General features: G+C 45.4%; 1 protein-coding gene across 5 annotated transcripts; it reads right to left on the minus strand.

Moving 5' to 3' along the window:
• Positions 1–389: 389 nt before the first annotated feature.
• On the minus strand, positions 390–22565 carry eprs1 (glutamyl-prolyl-tRNA synthetase 1). Of its 5 annotated transcripts, none has more exons than XM_034557744.1 (38): positions 22386–22565; positions 20059–20143; positions 19833–19932; positions 19588–19744; positions 19315–19451; positions 18937–19031; positions 18713–18839; positions 18411–18603; positions 18149–18320; positions 17738–17971; positions 17426–17510; positions 17014–17073; positions 13155–13265; positions 12655–12791; positions 12361–12568; positions 12150–12262; positions 11941–12058; positions 11202–11384; positions 10955–11116; positions 10427–10660; positions 9056–9316; positions 8703–8909; positions 8319–8351; positions 7912–8172; positions 7549–7758; positions 7197–7468; positions 4581–4632; positions 4259–4468; positions 4044–4116; positions 3820–3899; positions 3566–3667; positions 3240–3395; positions 2839–3036; positions 2491–2664; positions 2167–2327; positions 1685–1763; positions 1524–1588; positions 390–1340 (listed from the first exon to the last, which is right to left on the minus strand). In XM_034557744.1, exons 1-38 carry the CDS (start codon positions 22426–22428, stop codon positions 1190–1192), a joined length of 5499 nt encoding a protein of 1832 aa, XP_034413635.1. In that variant the 5' UTR covers positions 22429–22565; the 3' UTR covers positions 390–1189. The 5 variants fall into 5 exon arrangements, with proteins under 5 accessions (XP_034413635.1, XP_034413627.1, XP_034413643.1 ...); XM_034557736.1 differs by having other exon boundaries at positions 8319–8516; positions 8670–8909; XM_034557752.1 differs by lacking the exon at positions 10427–10660 and having other exon boundaries at positions 8319–8516; positions 8670–8909.
• Positions 22566–22591: the final 26 nt, after the last annotated feature.

The following is a 22591-nucleotide window of genomic DNA, read 5'->3' on the forward strand; positions in this document are numbered from 1 at the left end:
CCCGTCAGTATGTCGGCTCTGTAATCAGGTAGAGAGCACTCTGTTTAAGCACCTGCATTCTCAGTGAAGCACTCAAAGATTGTATGTAAAATTGTAACTATTACATTTTGAAATTTGAGACAGGAAGTGCCAGTTTTTTTTTCTGTTGGCTAGACGAGGCTCAGAATTATGTAACAAAGGAAGCCTGTTGTACCATTTTAATCCAATACCACATTTAAATGATGTGCCTTCATTTGACATGTGTACTACTTGCATTTCTTTCTTTTTCCTGTCACTTCCCTCAAACACAAATAATTCATGACCATCTATCTGAGCCAGCGAGGAATCCCCTGGTTTACAAACACCACCCATCTTTATCCTGGATTAAAAAAAACAACAACACAGGGAAGTTTGCCATGGAAATAACTTTATAACGGACAAGTTGTAGAGTTCATTAACCGGAGAGTATTGACAGGTGACTACATTATTGTTTACCATATTCAGTTCCTCACAGATTTATGTCATTGGGCTTTAGGTGGATCAGAGGAATTTATATTTAGCTGAGTCATGAGCCACATACTGTAACCAGTCATAGAGCAGGGCTTTGAGAATACCACGTCTACAAGACCGAGTACCTGTAGAGTTCACGAGACCGTTTTGGCTGCGAGAGATGACACTTTTTGTTTTTTGAGAGTTTTTCTAGATTAAAAAAAAAGCGGCAGATCATATGAATTAGTAACGTTGACAGAAACAAAACTAAAAAACTAAATCAAACTTCTCCTTTTGACAGTATTGAGTAGGAACTTATAAAAAAATATAAATTCAGAAAGGATAGGAAAGATTGAATATTTTCCTAGTTTCTGGTTTTACTTCCAATGCTCATACAAACCACTGCAGGTCAGTTAGTGTTCTTTTGGTATGACCTTTAAAGACTAATGAGGCATGTGGGTGAGAAGCAGTGCCACACAACCATTGTCTCTCATAACGGGATTCAAAGAGTTAACAGTTTCTCTCCACTTTCTTCCAGATGCATTCATAACTGTGTTAACATGTTAAAAAAAAAGGGAAAATCGTTATCTTCCCAGTCTAATACCACAGTCCAGTCACCTCACACCCCTGTCACCCTATATGCTAACAAGAGATCAGACAAAAACAAATAGATGAGAGAAGGTAGGAGAGCCCTTTTTGACCAAGATGTTCATCCCCGTGCTCAGTAGCTGCGTCCGAACAGGGTGTAGTACTGGGCGGGCTCCTTGCCGCTGACGCACATCTGACCGGGCTGCAGTGTCTTCAGGGGTGAGAAGGGGATGCAGAGGCTCTTGGCTCCCATGGAAGGAGCTCCAGGCTCCAGGTCCTGGTCCCTACAGGACAAGCAAACACAATGTCTTTTAATGGTTGACATTTTAAAAAAAAACACAAAATCAAAATTAGGTTAACATGGGAAGTAAAAAAATAATATTTTACAAATGATGTGGTCGACTTGGTTGCCTGGTCGAGCCAAGGATCAACTCAAATCGTTTCAGACGGTAATATGTTGGACGTACTTGGCAGTGATTTTCTTGATCCAATCCTCGCACTCAATTCCTCCACAGAAGGGGATCTGGACAATCTACAAAGCAAGTCGGATGTACCGTCAATTACTCACTCAGGCGAGAGACCGCACATGAAACGTTGTGTGCTGCATGTGGTGGCGTGTGCTCCTCACCTTGTTCTGGTCCAACTCACTCTGGAACTGTTCTATCGTGTCCGCGGACACCATGTTCCTCTTCAGGTCGTCCGAAGCTCTGACAAGCACACGCGTGAAACACTCAAATCAATTGTCGTGTGCGTTTATGAACACCACGTAAATATTTCTTCATTCTGCTGCAATTCTGTGTACTCTCATTTCACAGCTGGATCTGTCAGTCTGTGCACATCATTTCTGACACAATGTCGCCCCCAGCTGGCTGGGGGGGGGGGGGACACAATCATTTTAAACCTGCAATAAGCAAATTCTTAAGTTTGTTGTCCAATTGTCTTGCATGAAATGGTGTTCGAATCCTTTCAGTAAGATTTAGAGCAGGCGAGAAAGGTTTCACTGTAGTTTTGTTCTCTCCATAACAACAAAAACATCCAGTGGTCAGTTAATGCAAGTTGTCCGCAGAGTGTCCTGCAAGCATGGCCCTAGTGGGAAGTGCTGCATCTTACTTGTTAAACAGGCTGTTCTGGATGTCCTCCAACAGGGCGACCAGCCTCTTCTCCACCTCAGCCTCCGGAATGGTGACTTTTGCGCCCGAGTCTCTCCGCACCGCGACGCACTGACGCTGCTGCATATCCTTAGGACCCACTTCCAGACGGATAGGAACTCCCTGGAGGAAAACACGCAGCCATACACAGATAGAAACAACAAAGAGAGAGAGAGAGAGAGATACAGTCACTACCAATGCCTTCACAACAATCCGGGCTCTTATCTCATCTACTTAGATAAAGCACTTCATTAACAACCGTGGTTGTCGTCATGTGATTTCTGACCTTGAGCTCCCAGTGGTTGAACTTCCACCCTGGGGAGTAATTGTCTCGGAGGTCAGTCTTCACCCTGACGCCAGCATCCAGCAGCCTTTTCATGTATTTAGAGCACTGGGTCAACACCGCCTCCTTCTCCTGCTCCGGCAGGGAGGCAGTGATCCCACATGGGATCACGACAACCTGCAAAAAAGAAGAGTCATTTTAACAAGTGCTGTATGAAAGGGGGATAAAAAGCAGGTGACTTGGGCTTAATGGGTATGTCATTACACATTTGTCAGTTAACCTGCTGTATTTCTATGTGTGTGTGTGTGTGTGTGTGTGTGTGTGTGTGTGTGTGTGTGTGTGTGTGTGTACCTGCAGGCAGGCCACCCTGGGTGGCAGTACGAGTCCCATGTTGTCTCCGTGGACCATGGTGAGGACACCGATGGTCCTGGTTGTGATTCCCCAGGAGTTCTGGAAAACCAGCTGTTTCTCACCCGGCTTCTTCGGATCCTCAAACATGATCTCGAACATCTTAGCGAAGTTCTGACCGAGATGGTGAGACGTAGCACCCTGAGGACGCACAAGGCAATGCAGTGCAATGTTGACTTTGTTCTAAAACATCAACTCGGACCAATCACTGTCTGACTGCATGAGGATAAAGAACAACAAGAATTGAAAGGCTATCATTAATCCCCGCCTGTTTCTCTGCAGCTCATATTCTGCTGGCCTCTGTGTAAAAGGATCAAGAGAAGTGGACCAGTACACCACAGTACCTGAATGGCTCGGCCGCTGGCAGAGATGAATGCCTCCACAGTGGTGGTGTAATCTCCTCCGGCAAACTTCTCCTTCTCCGTCTTCCTCCCCTTCACCACGGGGATCGCCATCAGCTCCTCGTACACCCGGGCGTACAGATCCAGGATCTGAAGCACCTGCAGATACATGACGTGTAAAGTTTTGCACAATACAGCACAGGTAATGGCACACATTTAGGAGCTGGAACTGTACTGCGCTTGTACACGTCCAAAACACTTCTGGTGTATTGCATCAAAGATAAGGGACAGAGGCGTGCTCGTGGTGGTCGTCGTAGCGGGGCCGTTACCTCCTCGGCTGCCTCCTCTTTGGTGGCAAAGGCCGAATGTCCCTCCTGCCACAGGAACTCTCTCGTCCTCAGGAAGGGCTGGGGGTGTTTGAACTCCCATCTCTGGAGGGAGAAGCGGGGCAGAGAAAAATAATTCAGTCTTCCGATTTTCTTTAACAAGCTTGTAATTACGAAGTAAAGATACACAAGTGGGCGGCGTGGAATGGCCATCGCTGATGAAGATGCTGTAGCTGCGACTGTAGGAGGATACTGACCACGACGTTACACCACTGGTTGAGTTTGATTGGCAGGTCTCTGTGGGACTGGACCCATTTAGCGTAGGCAGGGTACATCGCTGAAGGAAAAACAAAACAGACCACATATGTAAGAGCAACATCGTGAATAGAAAACAACTGTTTACATATTAAGTTCATTGCACGTGTCCGCGTTGATGACTATACTGCATAGTTTGGATTAAAATCAGAGCTGTGGTTCAGACCTGTCTCACTGGTGGGTCTGACAGCAATGGGCTCCGCCAGCTCGGTCTTTCCTGAACGGGTTACCCAGGCAACCTGACCATTAAAATGATTATATAATATGATTATTTAAGTTGCGCAGTCATATTGTACATCGTCATATTGTTTCCGTAAAGTACACTTCTGTTATTTCTATTTTGTACGCTTTTTCCCCCCATCCCAAAGGACGGCCTTTTACCTCTGGGGCAAAATCCTCTATGTGGGATTTCTCCTTCTCCAGGGCAGCCTGCGAGACGAACATGGGGAAGTAGCAGTTCTCCACGCCCATTTTCTTAATCTCCCGGTTAAAGAAGTCTTGAATGGCCTCCCAAATGGAGAAGGCCCAGGGCCGCAGCACATAGCAGCCGCTAACGTCATAGTACTCAATCATCTCCGCTTTAGTGATGACCTGGAGGGGAGGAGCAACATTACATTGAGGAGGAATTTTCAAAAAGAAATGTCAGTGTTTTAAAAAGGCTTTTTCTCTCGACGTAGAAAATGGTTTTATTGGGCTAAGTCACCTGAGAGTACCAGTCAGCCAGGTTCTCCTCTTTCTTGGCCTCCAAGCCCAACCTGCCGGGAGACAGACAACGACGTTAAGTGTGATGCAACCTTGAAATGAAGAGATCCAAAACACTGCAATAAAACACATATTAAAAATGGGAAATTTGTGTTTTGATTTTGTTAATCACACAATTCAATTCATTATTTTCGGTTGTAGACGTCATCGTTTTTGAAGCGGCGAAGAATTTTCTTTTTGTCTCCGCTCAAACTTTTATATTTAGCTCACTGAAAGAATAGCGTGTCAAATTAAAAAGGCAGTGGTGATGAATACTATAAACAAATCTATACTATGAAAATAAAAACAAAGGAAATGAACACACAACTATAATATGTCAGGCCATGCCTCCTGGTTAGTTAGTCTAGGCGCAGGTTAAGGCTGTATCGAACATCATGTCTTTACATTCAGAACTTCTATTGAGGTTTTTGAAATAAAGCAGATATTGGCATCCCCTTCAAAAAAGGAAAATAATAGATTTTGTGTTATTACGGTTGTATAAATTGAACTCATGGTGTTGATAGCTTCCTGCTGGACCACCCCGTTAATACAGGTGTGCCACCCTTTCAGTGCGGCAAGCGGGAGAGCAAACTACCTCCGTAGAACTGTACATTTTTAAAAATTTAACACCAACAAACGTGGATTAAAATAGTTTGTGAATTTTGGAAAACGATTCCATCCACCTTTTTTGCAATACATTTTGACACCCACCCCCAGAATGTACTTCTACAAATAGTGTAGAAGTACTATTAGTGTGACCGTCATCTGTATCGGTCACTGTGCAGAAACACTGGGTTTAAACAAACAAAAAGGATAAAGCTCCTGCACGGCATTCAAATGTTGACGTGGAATTCAAATGTGGTGGAAAAGTTATGAACGAAGACTCAAAGCGTTGAAACTATTTCGATACAGCCTTAGTGCAGGTATCAGAGTACTCCAGTGCATTAACAAAAACACACAGCCATTGCCAGCGCAGACAACCATGCAACTCGAAGCTCACACCGGTAGCAACCGGCTTCCAACTGCTAACCGACACCACAGAGACGGAGCTGCACCATGAAGGCAACAGGCTTAATCTCCATTATTGGGGCGATCGTGTGATCGGGATTATAAATCTTTATCTGAGGAACAGAAGCTTTTATACTTTTGCATCTTAGATCAAATCCGTATCAACTTCAGAAGGTCTTCAGAGTTTAAGGGTGCTTATGTGTTTGGCATTTACTCTGGATAGAAAACCATGCAGAATAAAATAAAAAATTAAATTAAAATAGTAGTGCAGTGTATCAAGGAGCGATCACGTTTCATCCACAAGGCTTACGGCAGACTACAAGCACTGATCAAGCAGAGAAAACCACACCAACCATTAAAAACTCACCAAATGTGAATACAAAAAATACAAAGTCGTTAAGCAACTGTAGCAGAGGGTTGTGCTTACAGACGATCCATCTTCCGTGTCCAGGGAAGAACTCCGAGCATCACCGCTCCATTCTTTGTTTAAAGACCAACAACGTACAACTCACGGCCCCTTGGTTGGAATAAAACTATCCGCTGCATGTTCACCGTCTCGTGGTAACAATCCAACACCTCCGTGAAAAACAAATGCATCTCGCCGATGAAGCGTCTCATTCAACAAACTGCGTCCAAAACAGAAAGGGCAGTTCAAAACTAGACTTTTTATTAGCTCTGCTGTTAAGACTCATTTAACTTGAACATTTTAGTCAAATCCTTTTTCAGAACAACCAACTGTAACTGCCGTATGATCTCGCCATGCATCCGTTCATCTAAACTGCCTTTCCAGCAATCCACCTTTCTTCAGTCTGCAGGGCCTTGCTGCCCACGTGGGATGACGGAGAAAAAAACGTTCACTATAGTTAGACATCCGAATAAAACTGACAGCAGGTTGATGTTTAGAAAGTGATGTAGGAGGTTAAATCTGCACCGACAAGAGACGCTGAAAGACGTTCAAGAATTCAAAGTAGAAAAGGTGACTTGACCGATGCAAAAAAGTACAACATTTTGTTCCTCAGTATTTGTGCTACACGTCGGATTGAAATGTTATCAAAATTGCAACATGGCCTCCTGCAATTATAAAATCGTAGGAAGAGAAATGTTTGTCAAAATACCATTTTAAATTAAATTGAATTACAAATAGTGTAGAATTAAATTTTAAATATTGCCGCACTGCAGAGTAGTCCTGACCTATTCTACAGACTTGTTTGGCACAGAATTGAGCAAAAAATAAAGAAATCCCATCATAATCAGGTAAATTCGAATGAAAATTAGAATATTGATATCGAAATGATAATTGCAACAACAGTGAAAAACAAAAACACAATTAAGATGTACTTTTTTTTAATTATTCAGTCCCAGCAAGTATCATTATAATGATGTTCACAGTATTGATTGTCATAAGTAATAGGATCTTATCTGAAATCAGATACAACTCACCAGTATGGAGCCCGTTTTATACTAAACATTGTGCTGGCTGGTAACATTTCACTCTACTGCCAGATGAAGAAAAAGCTAATTCATCGGGATCTACTTCTTAACCCCTTCCATCTCTGTTCCAGTCTCTCACCGTGTTTGTTTCTTAGGTCCTTGACCCTCTCCTGGGCCTCCTGCTCCTCCTGAAGCCTCCTTGCCCTGGTTGGCTTTGTCTCCTTTACCCTTCTTCCCTCCTCCTGGTCCTCCTCCTCCCTGTTTCTCAGACTTGTTCTCCCTCTCCTTGCGGTTTTTGTCCTCTCCTCCAGTGGCTCCAGCAGCGGCCACTGGTTTGTAGTCCTGTCCAGTAAGCGTCTTGTACTTGCTCTTCAGGTCCAGGAGAGTCTTCACGGCTTCATCCACCTGGTCCTGAAATGGAAACAGAGTTGTTGTCCTTTTCCTCTCTAGCACTAGTCGCTTATTAAACTCCACTCTGATTTGCTCCTTACCTTGGGGGCCTTCTCGGATTTCAACTTTCTCACTCGCTCTCCCTGTTGGGTCACCTGGGAGAAGAGTTCCTCGGCCTGCGGGGGAGAGCTGGACTGAGTCTGGGCCTGGCTACCTGGGGCTTGTAAACCAGGTTTGTAATCCTGTCCGGTCTGCTGTTTGTACTCGGCCTTCAGAGCCAACAGCTGCTTCACTGCAGCGTCCACCTGATCCTGATGAACAGCAAGCACGAAGAGAACCATTAAGTCCTAGCAGCAGTGGCCGTTGTGGGACTAGCCAACAATATTACGTCTCTGATATCAGAACAAATACCTGTAGTAGATGAACATGTAGAAGTTGTGATGCTGCAGTTATTATAGTCTCACCTTGGAGGCCTTTTCGACCTTCAGTTTCCGGACCACTTCCCCCTGCTCAGAGACCTTCTCATACAGGCCGGTGGCAGCAGGTGCAGAGCTAGGACTGTTCTGGACAGGGTCCTGGGCTTTCTGGACTGGAGCCTGGGCTTTCTGGACTGGGGCCTGGGCATTCTGGACTGGGGCCGCTCCAGGTTTGTAATCCTGTCCGGTCTGCTGTTTGTACTCGGCCTTCAGAGCAAGCAGCTGCTTCACTGCAGCGTCCACCTGATCCTGATGAACAGCAAACACGAAGAGAACCATTAAGTCCGAGCAGCAGTGACTGTTGTGGGACTAGCCAACAATATTAAGACTCTGAAAGCTACATGCTGGTAGTAGATGAACATGTAGAAGTTGTGATGCTGCAGTTATAGTCTCACCTTGGAGGCCTTTTCGACCTTCAGTTTCCGGACCACTTCTCCCTGCTCAGAGACCTTCTCATACAGGCCGGTGGCAGCAGGTGCAGAGCTAGGACTGTTCTGGACTGGGGCTGCTCCAGGCTTGTAATCCTGTCCGGTCTGCTGTTTGTACTCGGCCTTCAGAGCCAACAGCTGCTTCACTGCAGCGTCCACCTGATCCTGATGAACAGCAAGCACGAAGAGAACCATTAAGTCCCAGCAGCAGTGGCCGTTGTGGGACTAGCCAACAATATTACGTCTCTGATATCAGAACAAATACCTGTAGTAGATGAACATGTAGAAGTTGTGATGCTGCAGTTATTATAGTCTCACCTTGGAGGCCTTTTCGACCTTCAGTTTCCGGACCACTTCTCCCTGCTCAGAGACCTTCTCATACAGGCCGGTGGCAGCAGGTGCAGAGCTAGGACTGTTCTGGACAGGGTCCTGGGCTTTCTGGACTGGAGCCTGGGCTTTCTGGACTGGGGCCGCTCCAGGTTTGTAATCCTGTCCGGTCTGCTGTTTGTACTCGGCCTTCAAAGCCAACAGCTGCTTCACTGCAGCGTCCACCTGATCCTGATGAACAGCCAGCACGAAGAGAACCATTAAGTCCTAGCAGCAGTGACTGTTGTGGGACTAGCCAACAATATTAAGACTCTGAAAGCTACATGCTGGTAGTAGATGAACATGTAGAAGTTGTGATGCTGCAGTTATAGTCTCACCTTGGAGGCCTTTTCGACCTTCAGTTTCCGGACCACTTCTCCCTGCTCAGAGACCTTCTCATACAGGCCGGTGGCAGCAGGTGCAGAGCTAGGACTGTTCTGGACAGGGGCCTGGACCTTCTGGACTGGAGCCTGGACCTTCTGGACTGGAGCCTGGACCTTCTGGACTGGGGCCGCTCCAGGCTTGTAGTCCTGGCCTGTGACCTGTTTGTACTCGGCCTTCAGGGCAAGCAGCTGCTTCACTGCTGCGTCAACCTGGTCCTGGGGACACATGGACAAGGATACTGTGACTCACTTCATATTATCATGTAATGGGTAAACACTGTCGTATCAACACATGTGCACAATTAGCAAAAGCACCGGGTACAAATATTCGTATTGCAACGGTGAAAACCACTGGCCAGGTCAGCCCAGATTTAGCCGCGTTTCAGCCTCAATGTCGTGTCTACGTATCGGCTGATATTAGATGTCTTTTAAATTTAAATTAGCTTGTTGGCCCCTTTGGTTACGGTTAGAAATCTAACTAAACTTCACCGGCAGCCCAAATTTATCGATGTTTTCGCAAAGGGTCAAACAGCTATAAGACGTATAATAGACAATTCCCACTGTAGTCCAGTTGGTAGCTAAGAACAGGTGTTCGTTTTTCCCTTTTGTGGACAGAGGAAAGTGCAGATATGAGAGAGAGAGAGAGAGAGAGAGAGAGAGAGAGAGAGGGAGAGAGAGGAGAGAGAGGGAGAGGGAGAGAGAGAGGAGAGATATGACATGCAGCAAAGGTCCAGCAAGGTTGAAATTGAAACAAGTCCCTTTCTCATATGTTCTACTAAGACTTGTCTTTTGCATAATCCGACATAATCCGACGATCATTAAATCAAGCATATCAAATAAGACAAGACACAGCCCTCGTTGCGTTACTTCAAGGACCATAATGTCGATTTTCTTTTTTATTATGTAAATCTTAACTGAACCACATATATTCTATTATACGGGTATTTTTGCATAACTTTCTGGGTTTTCAGAATTTCTCTAGGCCTATTTTCAAATTCCATGACCGTTTCAAGGTTTTTCATGATCATACGAAACTTGTATGAAGGCCTCCCTGGATCAGACACGAGCTTGTGAACCTGAAATGATTCCTACCTCTATCCAGCCAAATATATTGGATAGAGGCATTAAAGGCATCTTAGAAATGTGAAATCCTTTTCAAATGGTGCTTGTACGAGTAATGAGATACTCTTTATTATTAGGGAGACTAGATAGCTACTTGCAACACACCGATTTGCATAATTATGCTTTATTTTTATAAGCACTGGTTTTTAGTTTGTTAATTTTTTTCTGTCACTTCGTCATTCTCTACTGTCAGCATCAGAATACCTTGGGGGCTTTTTCAGACTTCAGTTTCCTCACATTCTCCCCTTGTTGTGAAACACGCTCATACAGGCCAGAAGAAGAGCAGGAAGAAGAGGAGGAGGAGGAGGCTGCAGGAGCTGGAGCGGAGGAGGAGGCAGGAGCAGAGGGGGCCATCCCAGGTTTGTAATCCTGACCAGTCAGCTTTTTAAACGCCGCCTTCAGAGCGAGGAGCTGCTTCACTGCGAGGTCAATCTGGTCCTGGTGCCATCAACAAACCAGCTTATTGTTGCAGGTAGTTATGGATAAACGTGACTGGCATGCAAACGGCGTGGGGACATGCGCATGGACGGGACAAATCATTTGGGACATGAGCAGCGAGCGACCAGACAGTAGACTTTGGACGTGAGAATTCACTGGACAAAACACGAGGGCACGACGGATGACTGGACGAATCACTCACTCAGAATGATGAGCACGAGATTTATGAACGGACAGACGGAAAGGGACACGCAGATGTGGACACGCTCAGTTATTGAACAAACATCCAGCTACCTTAGGCGCCTTCTCGGCCTTCAGCTTCCTGACCAGCTCGCCCTGCTGGGTAACTTGGGTGAACGGACAAGAGTCTGTTGATGTGGTGGGCGGGGCTGGAGCAGAAGTGGGAGGGGCCATGCCCGGTTTGTAGTCCATACCCGTCTGCTGCTTAAACTGCACCTGCAGAGAGAGAAAGTACGAATGAGACAGCAAACATTTGAATAAACAAGAGGCTTCTCATTGTTTTTCATCCGAGCTGACGTACCTTTAGAGACAGCAGCTGCTGAACTGCCTTGTCCACTTCGTCTTTAGGAGCCTTGGCAACCTTTAGTTGACGGACAGCTTCACCTTGTGCTACAATGCTCGAGAACATGTCACTAGCTGAGGTTGCGGCAGGCACAGGGGCAGGGGCAGGGGTCGAGGCAGCTTTGGCAGAGGTCGAAGCAGGCTGAGACGAGAGCACAGGGCAGATTTAAAAACACAAAAGAAGAGCAAGAACCCGACGGGTACCAGATCATCCCAGACTTCGAAGAGATGAATGCAAGTTCCTTTTTTCTTTCGCTCAACTGGTAAATCTGGACTCAAAGCCTATCTATTCTTAGTTTGACTATTATTTGACCAACCTTTGCATTACAGGTTAGACCAGTTAGCGATCACTAGCGCTTAGGTTCCTGCTTCTATTGCTGCGGATGTCCCAACACAGCTAACTCCTCTTAAAACTTCTGTACTCCGCCCAGGGCGGAACACCCCTTTTCCCTTCTTAATACTGTAGAGCAGACTGTCTCCCTACGTCATTTTAAATCCACAATTAGTGGATGCTAATAAATAAAACATCTAAATATTCAACAAGTTGACTTTAGATGAGGGCCAGAGTGCTGCTCTCGGCTGCTGTGGGATTATTCATTTAAGAAGTCTTATACACTGATTACAAGTCTGATTTACAGATAGAATTGTAAAATAGATAAGTAAAAAAAGGATTGGAGGTTTTCTTTAAAAGCACTCACTGTTTTGCTGGAGGCCTGGCTCTTGCTCTTGTCCTTGGATCCAGCAGTCGGCATCTCCTTGGTGTGTCCATCGGGAATGTAGAGCAGCACACAGGGACTCTCCTTACAGCTGTTAGGACTGAGGAGGTTAACCACAGTTAGAAACAGACCATAGTGAGATCCAAGTATTAGTTCATCTCCAAAAAATTGGGTGGTTTAATTCCCCTCACCTGACGGCCTCGTAAGGCTGGTCACAGATGAAGAAGCCCCGCCTCTGTAGCTGGATGATGTCACCTTTCTTCAGGCTCTGCAGACAAGGGTCGCCGAGCATCTTCTCCTCCAGCTGAGGAAATGACAACGAGGCGATCAACCAAAACATTTGAAAAATGACAAATGCGAGACGCCCGCCGTGAGATAAAGACCGCGCGTCGCAGAGCAGACCTTGCTGTTTTTATTGATGTACTCCTTGAAGTCGTCGTCTTTGGTGATGACGGCCTTGGAGATGAGAGGCAGGTAGTTTATGCAGATGGTGGGCAGCAGGGGAGCACTGTTGGTGTCGGCCAGCCACGTTATCTTCGTCGTCTTCTTGAAGTCCTTGTTGTCCAGGTTCAGGCGAGCCTCCATCGAGACGACCTTAGAGTCGGCCCCCCTTAGCAGTGGGAAACGGGTGCTATTCGTTAATTTCACGCAACGCTTCGCAACACTCTGGATAAGCTGAACAGGGATCCTACATACTTGTTGATCTTGGTGATGATGAGGTTGCCCCAGTTGATGAAGGTGACCATCTCCCCCTCTGCGAAGGTCTCAGCATCGGCTCCTTCAACCAGAACTCGAGGTCCGTACCAAACCTTCTTCATGCCCACTTCCGCGTTCTGGATGGACACAGACAAGAGATCACAATGGCCTCTAAAACCTCCACGTGTTTAACACGACAGTACAGTGTTGTTTGTAACAGACACAGAACTGAATCGCTATTCAAGTAATGTAAAGACACCAACAGGTCACTGAGCTTCTTCATGGGGTGTGAACATGCAGCACATCCGCCTCCCGTTACTTGCTTTGCACTTCTACCACAGTACAAGGATCTAAATGCTTTGCATGAACGAAAGAGCAGTTAGCATATGTCCTCCAAGAAATGCAAAGAGGGGAAAAAACAGGTGCCGGACAAAACAGAAGATGATATGGCAAAAAGTAGCATCAAGACAGAGGTCTGCTGATTACGGTGTTGCTCTCACCTTAGGGTGTTTGGCCACCTCCTTCATCTCCTCTGTAGCTTCTGAGATGGAGACAGGAACCACATAGGAGCTGGACAGAGCTGTGTACCTGGGAGCTACCGGGTCAATGACCTAACACAAGACACACACACACACACGTCAGTGAAAGAAGCAGCAATCTCTACATACAAAAAGCCATGTAATGAAAGGACAAAGCAGAGAAGGATGCAACCTTTCTTCAAAAACAATACAAAATGGAAAGAAAAATGAGCCCAGCTCAGAAGCTGACAAACGGAGAAAGCGTGACGCACAAGTAGAAAGACGAGTGGAGGTAGAAAAGCGGATTTCATGAGCGAAATCGTGGTCGTATGCAATCGAGGGAAACAAGCTTTTCTTCAGCTGCTTCTTCAGTCACCTTTCACTATTTTACCAGTCGGCTGTTACAGAGACAAATGAATGATTTTCATGACTAGCCAATCAGAAGCAGACCAACACCACCAACAAACTATATATTAAACCTGACGGTCACAGAGAAGCGTTGTCGGATACTTCAATGCAAACTACTTGGCAGCATTATCGCCCGGTGCTCTAACAAAGATGGAGTGGAATCGGTTGATGAGCTTCGTTGACTCAGAAGATGAAACCAGACACAATTACACATTTGCATGCTCATTCCAAATAACAATAACAAGTGTGGGGCACTTTTGAAAGCTCACATCAAGGAATGAACATGTTAAATAAAGTGGATATACTTCAAAAATTAAGAAGAGGAAACGTATCAAGTGCTCGCTCCAAAAAGCTGCAATGGATTAAAGGATGAAGGGGAGGGAATAGATGGAGAGGAACACATTAAGGGAGGAGGGTGTAACACTTTGATGCAATACTATTTAGATATATTTAGCCGTTTAACCAGACGGTTTTGTACAGATTCACGTCTGTGTTTTTTTTTTTTTTTAATCCCTCTGTTAATTCTAGCCATTTTACTCCCATAGTTTTAAATCATTCTAGGACCCAGAAGGGCTGCGGACTATAGCATCCGGACAACGCAGTCTCACTGGAGTAGTTCAAATAGTTCCCATAACTGGTTTGGTGTCGGGTATGAGCAGACGGCATTTCCTTTGGGACAAGCTACCATAGGATCTTGGCATTGTTTCCTATTCTGACAAAAGCCAGGTTCCTTTTTAATATTAACACGGACAACTAAACCCCCCAAAATGTCTCCTCAACAGCTCCATTCCACCTCCAGCAGCCACGTGTACTTCCTTCAAAGCCAAAGCAAGCAGACAACTCACTACGCTTACTTCAACATTGTTCACAATCAGCTTGAATCCGTGAGGATGGGGAATAAAGAGGGAGAAAGCCGGGCTGGGCAATAATCCAATATGACAATTCATCTTCTTTCAATGGAATTATATCGTGATGAAATCTTAAATCGAGATATCGTGTTACACAACCGATAACTAGCACATACCAACTCAAATCTTTCTCTATAATTTCACTTGAAATTTCATTTTACACTAAAGTTCATAATTAAATGTGTGCATACAAAAATAGTCTTTACCTTGTGGTTGTTTCTTACGGACTCATTCATATTGTTATGTAGATGATATGAACTATATTGGGATCGAAGATTTCGGCCATATGGCACAGCCCTAGATGAAAGCAACAAATGGGTTGAAAGAACACGGTGTGCAAAGAGGCCCACATCGATCAATCTTACTCATTTTTGTGCAAGGTTACACAATGAGCCAATTCAGAGTTTTAGAGAATCCAACACAAAATAACTAGTTTTCTTATAATTTCTTCTTTACGGCATTCTTCAAAATTAAAATCAGGCGTCAGCTTTCAACCAGCACCTGGGAGTTGGTTAAGACTCCCGTTGTCTGTCACATGTCTCTCTCACTTCCTGTTTCAAAACCTCTGCTGTCCTTTGCTTTCTAACACCGTTTGTTCTTCGACAAAAAACAGCCCATGACGACAGCGGGGAGGGAGTGGGTGGAAATGAGCAAGAGGAGGTGGAGCGGGAGGTGGGGGAGTACCTTCAGACAGCTAATTGGCAGCTTGGAAACAGAAGAGTGAGATGCTGTTTAATGTCAGATACAGGGAGGGGGGAAGAGAGAGAGGAGGTAGAGACACATTTACATAGAATGGAACGTTTACATTATTTCTGACTCTTTTTTTCTCAATTCAACCGTTTGCACCTTCCCGTTTTTGTTTGTTTGAAGAGTTTCCACCTTGAGCCACCTACGACTCTTGTCCTGAGAGAACACCGTGCTAACCTCCATCTAGTCTCTTCTGCATCTCTCTCGGAACCCATTGGCTATCGGCCTGATGACGATTTAGCCTCTCGGGGCAACTAGGCAAATATTTCTGGGGCTGCGGCGTAGCCAGCGGATATCCGGATGACAGATATCCGGGCAAAGGCTCGTTTATCCTCGTCTACGGTCTGATTAGCAACCTGAGACGAGAGAATTGAGTTGAGAGTTGACGTCTACGGCTAATCCTTTAAAACATATCTGCAAAGAATGCAGATGAATTAAATCAAAAAGCTTCTAAAAAGCTAAATCTTGGTCAGATGATAGCCGACGGGTTCCGAGATTGCAGTTCGGCCAAGGCACGGACTGTTTATCTGCATACAAACAAAAGCCTGCTCAAACATGATCGGTCAATAGGCTCAAACTACATGACGGAAACCGGAAAATATATTAATTTGATAAAAAAATTATACAAATATAATTCTTTACTCCAGGGATCCAATGACCCTTTATAATCTGTACCTTTTCTGTTGCCCCCAAAAAGAATTAAATGGGATCAAAATATCAAGGGAATGTAGAGAAATCTCTCACAAGAGGAGAAGCACAGAGGTGCCAGCAGAAGACCGTTGAAGGAGTTGAGTGACTTAATAAAAAATGCATACCCGTATTCACTGAACTCACAGGCTTTACCTTATTATTTTACAGAAAAACAAGCAACTGTGAAGAATGTCTGCAACCACATTTAAACATGAGCGGCTGTTACAGCAAATCTAAATATTGGCAAGTGGACGTAACAAAGCTTTGGGGGCATCAAACTGTCTGAAGAGGGCAGAGAGGAGTAGGTTAGAGGAACATGCATATGAAGCCGAAGTTTGTTTGTGTCAACCTGACGCCAACTGTCAATACTTTGGTAGCTCTTTTTGGTCCCAAACTAAGGTCTGACACTCACACGTTCTTTCCCTAGATATATATGCTGTCTCTGTTTATGTGCACTTTTAAACTATCAGCTTCACACCTTTTATTTGACTCTGGGATGAAGCAGCGACTGCCAGCAAGGAAAACTACCCAGAGGAAAGCAATACCGGTGTCTAGACAGATGAAAATGGGGACAACAAAACACTACAATCCAATGTGGGACATGAAATGGGGCGACTGGATTGTTTTTTAGGAAGTTTTCAGTGTTATTTTGGAGGGGGGGGGGGGTACGGAGGGCTGAGGTAATGAGGCAGGAAACCGGGGAGCAAATGAAAGCGCTCAATAGAATGAGAACAGCGAAGCAGAAAGAAGCCATGCCAGTAGCGAACCCACGGCCCATTCTCTGAACTTCCGTCAATCACAGTGTCCGATTCATTCAGGACATTCTCTACCAGAACCGGACTGGTCAAACAAACACAAAATTAGCCCTTAATATTACACAAATGGCAGTGATGGTAAAATGTCTGCCGTTGTATCTTACAAGATACAGTTCAACGATGGCCCCACAGAAAGACCCGTCAAACATTGTTAAATGATGCGTACATTGAGCCACATTCAATGTAAGAATCATTCGTTATGACCATTTAAGTATACAGCTAGGTGCACACTATCGGGCTTAGATGCAAGATGACAAAAGAAGAAGAGTGTACCTTCTTATTGAAGGCCCAGATCTTGTCCCACTCCATGTTCACCACTGACCGTGATCCACCCTGGAAGGAGGCGGATGAGAGAAAAACACGTTTTTTTTTTTAACTGATGCAAAAGACTTTTGCAATTAGGCTGCTAATTAGATGTCGACACATTTTCCAACTCTTAAGTCCTTGATTTTGAAATTGTGACACTCAAAAGAGGAAACAAAAAAGGGAATTGTGTTATCTATGGAATCATGTACACAATGTTTAAAAGTTTTCTAAACCCATGTGAAAATGAAAGAAAAAAAGAATAATTTTCAGACCATTTTTTGGTCTGGCAGAGAGGTGAGAATGTCATGTCTTGTTTATTCTTCATTTATTATTTTAGTGGACTCATGGCGCTGCCCGTCTCTAACTTTGACAGACGTACCTGGGCTGCTATGAACTGCTTCAGACCCTCAACGGTCATTCCTCTCCTTAGGACTCCTCTGACAGTGGGGAAGCGAGGGTCATCCCTGGAGGACGAGATGAGAAAAGTCAAAGGGGAACATGGGGCGTAGAGAGGGAAGAAAAAAAAGTAAGGGTAAAGAGAAGAAGGGAGGAATAAAGGGGTAATTGAGGGACAAGGAGTGGTTGAAGAGGTTGTGAAAGACCACCAAGCGTGAACAGAAGAAATAGATGCCTCAAACGTTCTGGATAGACACACGACTACGCATCAGTCAGCGGATAAATCAAAACCTACCAGCCATCGACGTATCCCTGGTCGACAAACCAGGTGAGCTTCCTCTTGGACAGCACCGTGTTGTTGAGGTTGAGTCGGGCGTACTCCCAGATGTAAGGCTTCCTGAGGCGCAGTGCGTCGATTATCCAGTAGAACTGCTCGTCACGATCGTGGTACTCAGTGGTCCTAAGGGAATGGGTCACATCCTCCAAACTGTCCACGATGGGACAGGCAAAGTCATATGTTGGGTAGACGCTGGAAAAAAGGAGGGAGACAGTATGAACAATGAATACTTGGAGGGTATTTCAATATGTCCAATATGTGAGGTAAATACTCCAGATGTTTAAGTGCAAATTGTTTGTTGTTTTTATCCCAAATCATAAAGGCTAATAATGTAGCCTGCCCCTCCGTGGACTTATTTAAGTCAAGTACTTGTAGGTGCTTCCGGTGCGAGGGTGAGGAGTGGTCTTGCAGCGGTAGAGGGTGGGGTCTCTCAGGCATCCGTTGTTGGAGTTCATGTCGATCTTGGCCCGCATGCAGCAGGTCTGACCGCTCTTTGTCCCAGCTTTCATCTCCGACCACATCTTCATGTTCTGCTCCACCGCTACAGAAAGGGGGGGAGAGAAGGTGTCACTTTAGAGAGGTCTGAAAAGTTGCACTTCAATATTCACTGTGAATGTCTCCTCAGGCGTACTGTTATTTCTGCATTTGGACTCGGCGCGCTGCTCCCGCTCTAGTTTCATCTGCTCAGGCGGCGTGTTGTCAATGTAGGCTTTGCCCTCAGCGAGTAGCTGTTCCCCAAATCCCATTATGGTGATAAAATGGTCACTGGTGTAGGTGAACTGGTCTGGGTGGATCTGGAGCATGGCAACATCTTCCAAGATCACCTTAGAAGCAATAAACACAAGTAGAAATAAGAACATTTAAAATCTGAATGATAGAGACATTACTATTTCCTTACCGGTAGTATGGAAATAACTAATTGACATGTCTTACCTTCTCAAAGTCCTCCTTTTCCTTCTCAGGGTTGGTGTCGTCGAAGCGCATTATGAGCTTGCCTTTGAACGTGATCTGGTAGTGCTGGTTGAGCAGAGCGGCCTTGGCATGGCCGATGTGCAGGTATCTGTCCACAGAGAGATAGACAATTGGTCCCTGTTAGGAAAGGCACTAAATGTCCATGTGTAATGTGAACCTCTCCTAAACTACAGATCAAAACTCACCCACTGGCCTCGGGAGGGAATCGAACCACCACCTTGCCCATCTCGGCTCCTGGCAAATCCACAAACTTGCCAACATCTTGCTTCTTCTCATCCAACTGTTAATCAGAGACACAAGCAGTCAATGTGAGTTCCACTGAGACCAAACAAAGTTTTAACTGACTAATCACAAACATAATAAATCAACCAACCGATCATGAGGGAAGAAATTATAAATTCAGTTTCTGCACTTGACAAGAGCTTGTGTTGTTTTGTTAACGAATAAAAAACATTCACACCCAGACACTAATAATGTGTTTTTCTCCAGTACAGTGAGCATAAACACATATATTTTGAACATTATATCACAAATTGCTTCATAACGGCTGAAATAACACTTACGTTGGATTTGCTCAATGGAGCTTTCTTACTGGCATACTTGTTTCCCACAGCGGTGAAGGGAACCTGTGAGCTCAGGAAAGAGAACCAGCGATTGACGTGGGAGAAGGACTTGCCCTGGCTTGGCCATTCCCCATGACCTGCAGAGAAACAACCACAATCTGTAGGGCTCCATTTGACCGTTTAAAATAGAGACAAAGTCCACATGAAAACAGACCAACAGACGGAGATAGTGGCAACGTTCCAAACTGGTACATCCTGTATGGTACTACTGACCTTTCAGAGCAGCCCAGACGGACAGGTCAGCCAGGGTGAGGGTATGTCCAACCAAGAAGGTCCGCAGGGAAAGGGCCTTATCCAAATCCACCAGCGCGTTGCTTAAAGCAGGCTGACCACAGAGCCGCTGAGCACTGAACTCCAACCAGTGGTCGACCTACAGGTACCAGACAGATTCTTAAATAATGGGAGACAATCGCCAAACAGAACAGAAAGTCCCTAAACACGCAGAAACATACACACACCTCAGTCTGCTCCATCATGTTGGCTCCGTAGAGGCCAAGAGCGGGAGCCACACGGGCCAAGTACCGACTGATAGAGTTGGCATCGTTGAACTGGATCGCACTAAGGGAAGGAAAGGGCGGACAGAGTAGAAATAATTTTAAAAAACACTAAAATTCAACAACTTTTTCAACAGTACGCCGAGTTGGAGCTCATCGAGCAACTTGAAGAAACAGCTATGTCACCCACTCTGAGACGTGAAGCTGGGTGTCTTTGCCTTCCTCCACTGACACCTGCACACTGCCCTTCACATGCTCTGCTGTCAGAAGCGCTCCTGCAGGACAGAGGAGAAAATTCAGTGTTAAGAGTTTGTTACATAGCTGAAGAGCCAAAACCAGCTGCGGTCATTCTGTTTCAGAGAAACTAAAGGAGTGAAGTCAAGGGCAATTGGACTTGCTTTTGGATTCTTAAAAGTGCAGAACAACATTGACCTATATGAATGTCAATCTTCACATCCATTTTGGTTTGAAAACCGGTTGAACTGGTCCTGTGATGCAAAGCATGCTCAATCCAGTGTGTCATTCTACTCTGTAAGATGCGATCTCTGTAAAGGTACTGCCTGTCTTACGCAGGAGTTTTGCAACGTGTTAGTACTCGAGTGGCTCTACATGAAACCACTTGTAGTTCAACATACATTTATATATCACCTTCTGTCCACTTAAAGTGCGTTACACTACACGCCAACATTTACCCTCTCCATACACGTATGGCAGAGACTGCCATACAAGGTGCCCATTCACACAAGTATGGCACAGCCATCCGGACTTCTGGGGCAACTGCGGCTCAGTGATGAGCAGGGTCATCAATCAATCAGAGTATCGACGGTGTGATCCCCAGCTCTGCTAGCCCATGTCGGGGTGACTATGGGTCAGTGGTTAGCATGCCCGTCTTTCAATCAAGGGGTTGGCAGTTCAATCCCCGCCCTAGTCGATGTGTCCTTGAGCAAGACACTTAACCCTGCATTGCTGCCCGTAGCTGTGTCTACGGTGTATAATGTAAAGTGTCTTTGAGTATCTTGAAAAGCACTATATAAATTAAATGGATTATTATTATTATTATTATGTCGATGTGTCCTTGGGCAAAACACTTAACCCCAAAATTGCTGGTGTAGCTGTGCCTACATTGTGTGAATGTTAGTTACTTCTGATGGGCAGGTGAAACCGTAGCCCCTCCCATCAGTGTACGAATGGGTGTATGACGTCATGTAGTGTTAAGCACTTTGAGTGGTCGGAAGACTAGAAAAGCGCTGTCCAAGTACAGGTGCATTTACTTCTGGAGGAGACGCAGAACCCACTCTCCCTCCTGAGCCACAGCCGCTCCAGGCTCTCAGCATTCCTGACTTGCCATTTGTCTCACACCCTCACAGTACTCCTTAACAGTTTAGTGGAATGGATTTTACTTTTTCAGGTTCACCTCTCCAGAGGAAAACTGAGTTTGTGGGCACCACTTCAACCACTGACTAATTATGGCCCAGCATTACAATAGAGCGATCAACTATTATGCTAACATGATGCAGTCCTCCATCCGACCCTCCACGTTTCAACGCGCTTGCATCAGCCTGCTGTGTTTACTCGAAACGCACAGGGCCGCTGTTCAGCAGCTGTCACTTGTGGTGCAGAAAGCCCCGACACTCAGCACCCTCTGGAAAGCTTTGTCCTCGCTTCGTTGAACACGACACAGTGAACATCGCACACTGATCAAATACATGTAGGCAACATGTAACTATATATATCTATATATATAGATATATATCTTAATCAGACCCCACCCAGCTAACGGACACGGTGTCACACACAAACACTACGTGTGTGTGTGTGTGTGTTTTCTCCATGTGTTATTTTCAAGTTCATAAAGCATTTGTGTTGCGTCATTCATTGCGTTACATTTTGGCATCCCACGCAGACGGCTGGAAAGCGGCCGTGTGAAGAGTAAAGTGGCCGCTGCCATTAGAAGGACACGTTACCGACCCGTCCACATGTCGTGGAGCCGAGTGCCACGAAGACAACTCCCGTTAGCTTCCTAGAGCTGCAGGCTCTCGTCAGCTGGCTAACGTCATGCATTTTAACTTATATGGACATCCAGCTACTTCAATTCATATCGGCCTTTACTTCACGTTGCAGACGAGACTTGTGTGCATAATAAACATGGCTGCTTCGTTGTCCATTCTCGAGTCGCTATCATTTGGCTCTTCCATTTCGGTTGGTTGCAATACCAACATTGGCACAATTACAAACAATAAAAGTTAACTTTCAATATTGTCTTGTGTATTTCACAGTCGTGTATTTCATGTCTTCCGTGTCTACCAAGTCGTAACGACTGGTCCAGTCTTTAATTGTCTTGGACACAGCTAACGTTATCACTTGCATTGTTATGACACGCAGATACACATCAAAGTGCTGCACATTTAAACAGGATTCGTCTCGTTTGTTCGTGTGACATGTTAGCTAACGGCTAGCTAACTGTTACCCGACCCGGTGAAGTGTTTATTCAGGGGGGCCGCGAGGCTGCAAACTCACCGAGCGGCGGATTGCTTGTGTTAATGGTGAGGTTTAACGCCATACTGCGAAGTCCTTCTTCCTTACAAACTGTTTCGGTAACCGAGCAGCACTCCGGTAGACACCACACTGCTCACCAGAGCACCGGAATCAACGCGGCGCGAGACAGAGACGGGCTGAGACCGATTTAGATTTCACGACTGCCAGCCAACAAAGTCTTTGGTGTG

The sequence above is a fragment of the Cyclopterus lumpus genome, chromosome 3, assembly GCF_009769545.1.
Source record: "Cyclopterus lumpus isolate fCycLum1 chromosome 3, fCycLum1.pri, whole genome shotgun sequence".
NCBI classification, from domain to species: Eukaryota; Metazoa; Chordata; class Actinopteri; order Perciformes; family Cyclopteridae; genus Cyclopterus; species Cyclopterus lumpus.